The sequence below is a fragment of the Cucurbita pepo genome, chromosome LG01 (genome assembly GCF_002806865.2).
Source record: "Cucurbita pepo subsp. pepo cultivar mu-cu-16 chromosome LG01, ASM280686v2, whole genome shotgun sequence".
Classification (NCBI taxonomy): Eukaryota; Viridiplantae; Streptophyta; class Magnoliopsida; order Cucurbitales; family Cucurbitaceae; genus Cucurbita; species Cucurbita pepo.
This window is the reverse complement of record NC_036638.1, coordinates 12,717,967-12,722,761: the sequence shown is the minus strand read 5'-3', so window position 1 is coordinate 12,722,761 and position 4,795 is coordinate 12,717,967. Positions and strand designations below refer to the sequence as shown.

The following is a 4,795-nucleotide window of genomic DNA, read 5'->3' as shown; positions in this document are numbered from 1 at the left end:
TGTTGAAGCAAGAACCCTTGAATCAAAGTAATTAACACCTCCTTATACGAAATTTGGATCAACCAAGAGATAAGGCTAGAATTAGATTACCTCTTACGATCGAAGATCTAGAAGCAAGATTTGGAAACCTTGTTCTAAATTGAGTCACTCCACAATCTAACTTGATCAAGGCTTGATTGAATGGCTCGGGTGCAATTCTACTACAAGAATTGCTTGAAACTTAGAAATGGCAAATATGATGCTCGGATTTCTAAGGAAAACGTCTCAATTTAAGATCTGAATTGCATTCATCCACGAATCTGATTTTTACATAACATATTGTGGGTATTTATAGTCTCCCGACAAAAGACGTTTGTGGACGGGATTGATTCGAGATGTTTGTGGACGGGATTTATTCCCGATCCCCTTTAATCTCCACAAAGAATAATTCAAATTGACCATTTGACTTTTACATAATTTATCAAATTAAACATAGTTTTTTTAATAAATGTTGACGTGCTTGAGTGGTTAATGTGGCAAACTTGTAATTAATTGAGCTCTTTGTGTGCAGGTTCGAATTTTGTTGTTGACATAGTTTTTTGAATCTTTTGGAACACCGTGATTCTTATCATCTTCCCCCCGAATTCTGTTGTTGACATAGTTTTTTGAATCTTTTGAAACACCGTGATTCTTATCATCTTCCCCCTCTTCAGAAGTATTCGTCCTCGAATCAGAAAAAAATCATCACCTTCTTTCCTTCACCTCCTTTTGAAATGTTTGAATCACCTTCTTTCCTTCACCTCCTTTTGAAATCTTTTGATCAAATCTACATGCTTCACTCACATAAATATTAGAAGGAAATTAGTAGGAATAGGAAGCAAATGATGTGTATTAAATCTATAAACTACTTTCTTAAAGAATAAGTCAGCAGCATGCCTTGCATCATCCATAAATCTATCTGCACATGCTTCATCTTCGGCCAACAAGAGTGTTTATGCAACATCTTATAAACTTTATTAATCCTAAGATGTCCCATTAAGGCACCACCATATGCTTCTCTCAAAAACAAGTCTTTTATAGAGCATTTAGGAATACAAAGCATACTCTTAGTAATTAAAAATTTATGAAACACATAATAATCATCCACCACTTTTTTTGCAAGACAAGATGCATAAATAGTTCTAAAGTCTTGGTCATCTCTATACAATTCAATAATATGCTCAACTCCAAGAATATTTGCAGTAAGAGAAGTAAAGAGATCATACCTTTTAGATAACACATGAGCTACTGTATTATCTTTACCTTGCTTATACTTGATGACATACGAAAATGTTTCAATAAATTCCACCCACTTTGCATGTCTACGGTTCAATTTGCTTTGACCCTTCACATACTTCAAGTTTTCATGATCAAAGTGGATCACAAATTCTCTAGGCCATAAGTAGCGTTGAGGCACATGCAATATATGAACTACAACCAATTCTTTATTATAGGTAGGGTATTTCAATGTTGCCCCATTTAGTTTTTCACTAAAATACACTAACTGCTTTTCATCTTGAATTAAAGCAACACTTATGACCAAACCACATGCATCACATCCAATTTCAAAAGTTTTATAAAAGTTAGGCAAAACAAATAATGATGCATTGTAATTTGTTCCTAAGGAAATTGAATGCATTCTCTTGCATTCCTCCCCATTTAAAAACAACATTTTTTTTCACTAAGTCATTCAATAGTTCAGTTATGGTTCTAAAATCATTTATAAATCTCTTATAGAAGTTAGCTAACTCATGAAAACTCCAAACTTTACGTGCACTCTTTGGTGTTGGCAAATCCATAATGAATTTAACTTTGTCTCTCTCTAATACTATTCTACTTTTATCAACTATGAAGCCAATAGAGTGAACTTTTTCCATGCAAAAAGTACCCTTATTAAAATTAAATTTCTCTTTTCTATGTGTAATCAAAACTAATTTAACATGCTCCACATGCTCAAGCAAAATCTTCAAATAAATTATAATATCATCAATATAAACAACATGTTTTCTCATATATTTTCTCAAAACATTATATATTAAGCGCATAGGTGTACTAGGAGCATTAGTTAACCTAAAAGGCATAACAAGCCATTCATACAATCCAAACTTAATATTGAAAGTTGTTTTCCATTCATCTCCTACATGCATTTTAATTTGATGGTATCTAGATTTCAAGTCAATCTTTGTAAATAAACATGAACCATGCAATTCATCAAGCATATCGTCTAGCCTAGGAACAGGATGTCGGTACTTTACCGTGATTTTGTTGATGGCTCTACAATCCACGCACATGCGCCACGTTCCATCTTTCTTCGGCACCAATAAGACTGGTACAGAACATGGGCTCAAACTCTCTCGTATATAGCCCTTCTCCACAAGCTCCTCTACTTGCCTTCAAATTTCTTGAGTCTCAGTTGGGTTGGCTCTATAAGCTAGCCTATTAGGAATTACCGCCCCTGGAATGAAGTCTATTTTATGTTCAATACCTCTAATTGGAGGTAGTCCTTTAGGGACTTCATCTTGGAATACGTCATCAAATTCCTGTAAAAGATATTGAAACATACTAGGCAAAGACAAATTATTATCGTTAGAGACCAAACATCCTTCCTTGTACACAAGTACAAAGATGGTTTTTTGTGAGAACATTGCCCTTCTAACCTCTCCAACTCTAGCCAAACAACTCACATTCTTTCCTTGTTTTCCAATTTCATTCTTTTTTTCACTATGGTTTTCTCGTTGACTTTTATCTATTTTTTCACTCAACTCTTTTTCCTCAAACTCTTTCTTTTTTTCTTCCAACTTTAATTGATCAGCAAATACATTTGCAGAACTCAAAGGCACAAGAGTGGTTTTTCTACCATCTTTTACAAAAGAATACCGATTCAAATAGCCATCATACATAACCCTCCTGTCAAATTGCCATGGTCGGCCAAGCAATATGTCTCCAGCATGCATTGGTAAAACATCACAAAGAACTTCATCTTTATATTTTCCTAAAGTAAAAGATATTAAAGCTTGAGAAGTTACCTTCATTGTTCCACTGTCATTGAGCCATTGAAGCTTGTAAGGTTTAGGATGGTGTTGGGTTGGAATTAGCAACCTTTTGATCAGCATTGTACTTACGACATTGGTGCAGCTTCCACTATCAATTACAAGACTACAAGGAGTCCCCTTGACCAAACACCTTGTGTGAAATAGGTTGTCTCTTTGATCATCAACATCATTCTCTGTAACTTGAGTTTTAAGAAGTCTTCTGGTTACAAGTACCAAATGACTCCCATCTTCTAGTTCCTCCTCATTCTCCTGGATTTCCTCTTCAACTAGCTCATCATGGTCACTTTCCTCACTATCTGTGACAACTTGTCCATTCTTGATAATCATGACTCTCTTGTTAGGACAATCACGACTAAGATGACCAATTCCTTGACATTTCCAACATTTGATGTCTCTATTTCTTTTTCGAATCTCCTTATATTCCTCCGCTTTCTCTTTACCCTTGGAGGTCTCAGCTTTGTTCTTTTTGTCAAGATCATACTTGCCTCCAACTTTGAAATCTATCTTTTCAATATTTGCATTCTTTTTCCAAGTGTTGAAAGTAATAGACTTTGAAATACCATACCTCTTGGAGTTATCCTTCTCCCAAGCTAGTTGCCCTTCGATTTTGACAGCAAGGTGTAACAATTCTTGCATATCAAAGTACGCTTGCCTATCCACTTGATGAGCAAGTTGTCGGTTTAACCCACCAAGAAATCTAGCCATTGTATCTTCCTCATCTTCATCAATACATGCTCTATTCATAAGGGTCTCCATTTCTTTGTAATATTCTTCAACACTTTTGGATCCCTGTTGTAAAGTATAGAGTTTTTGCTTGAGTACTCGAGAATAATGCTTAGGAATGTACCTTTTTCTCATTAATGTCCTCAATTCCTCCCACGTTTCAATTGGTTCTTCATAATTTCTCCTCCACTCTGATTTCAAATATGTCCACCATATAATGGCGTAATCACAAAATTCAGCCACAGCAAGCTTCAACTTTCTTTCTTCACTGAAATTGTTGCAATCGAAGACATGCTCAATTTTGCTCTCATATTGCAAATACTCCTCTGGATCAGATCTCCCATAGAAAGTTGGAATTTTTAGCTTTACTCCCCATACTCCTTTTTCATTTTCTCTCTCATACTGGTACTCCCTCTCAATTCTTTTTGGTGCTAAAATTTCTCTACCCCTTCTTCTGACTCTTCCTCTCCCTCGACCGACATCTCTCCCTCCCCTAGGACTATGTCCCGCTAAAAGGGTGACATTGTCATCTTCTTCATTTTCAACTCCTTCATTCAAGAGTACTTCCCTCCCTTGAAGATTACCTAAGGCTATTTCAATTCGCTCCATCCGGTCTGTCAATGTACTAATAACTTGATTCAAACGAGTAATTGTTCCGACCTGTGCTTCTCTCCACCTAGCTTCATTGATCTCCCCTCCATTTCCTCCATCTTGGTTCATGATTGTACAAACAGTAGTGGAATATGTTTAGGACCTCACACACTCAACTCACTGATTTTACACTCAGGGACACTCGTGTTTATACACACAAAGGTAGGCTGTTTGGGAAAGTGACTAAATTATGATCAAGGTAGGCTAATATATCGGTAAAGCAATTCTGATAGTAGCAAGCTATTCAAGGCAATCAAGATAAGTTAATTATGAAATAACAACAAAATAAAACAAGACGTGAACAAAAAAAAATAAGGGACACAAAGATATTTTTGGATATAATTGCACAT

At 35.7% G+C, this 4,795-nt stretch overlaps 1 protein-coding gene across 1 annotated transcript; it reads right to left on the bottom strand.

Moving 5' to 3' along the window:
• Positions 1-2,411: 2,411 nt before the first annotated feature.
• LOC111795765 lies at positions 2,412-4,514 on the bottom strand. Its single transcript, XM_023678374.1, has 3 exons — positions 3,285-4,514; positions 3,045-3,188; positions 2,412-2,558 (listed from the first exon to the last, which is right to left on the bottom strand). The coding sequence occupies exons 1-3, from the start codon at positions 4,512-4,514 to the stop codon at positions 2,412-2,414; spliced, it is 1,521 nt and encodes a 506-aa protein (XP_023534142.1).
• Positions 4,515-4,795: the final 281 nt, after the last annotated feature.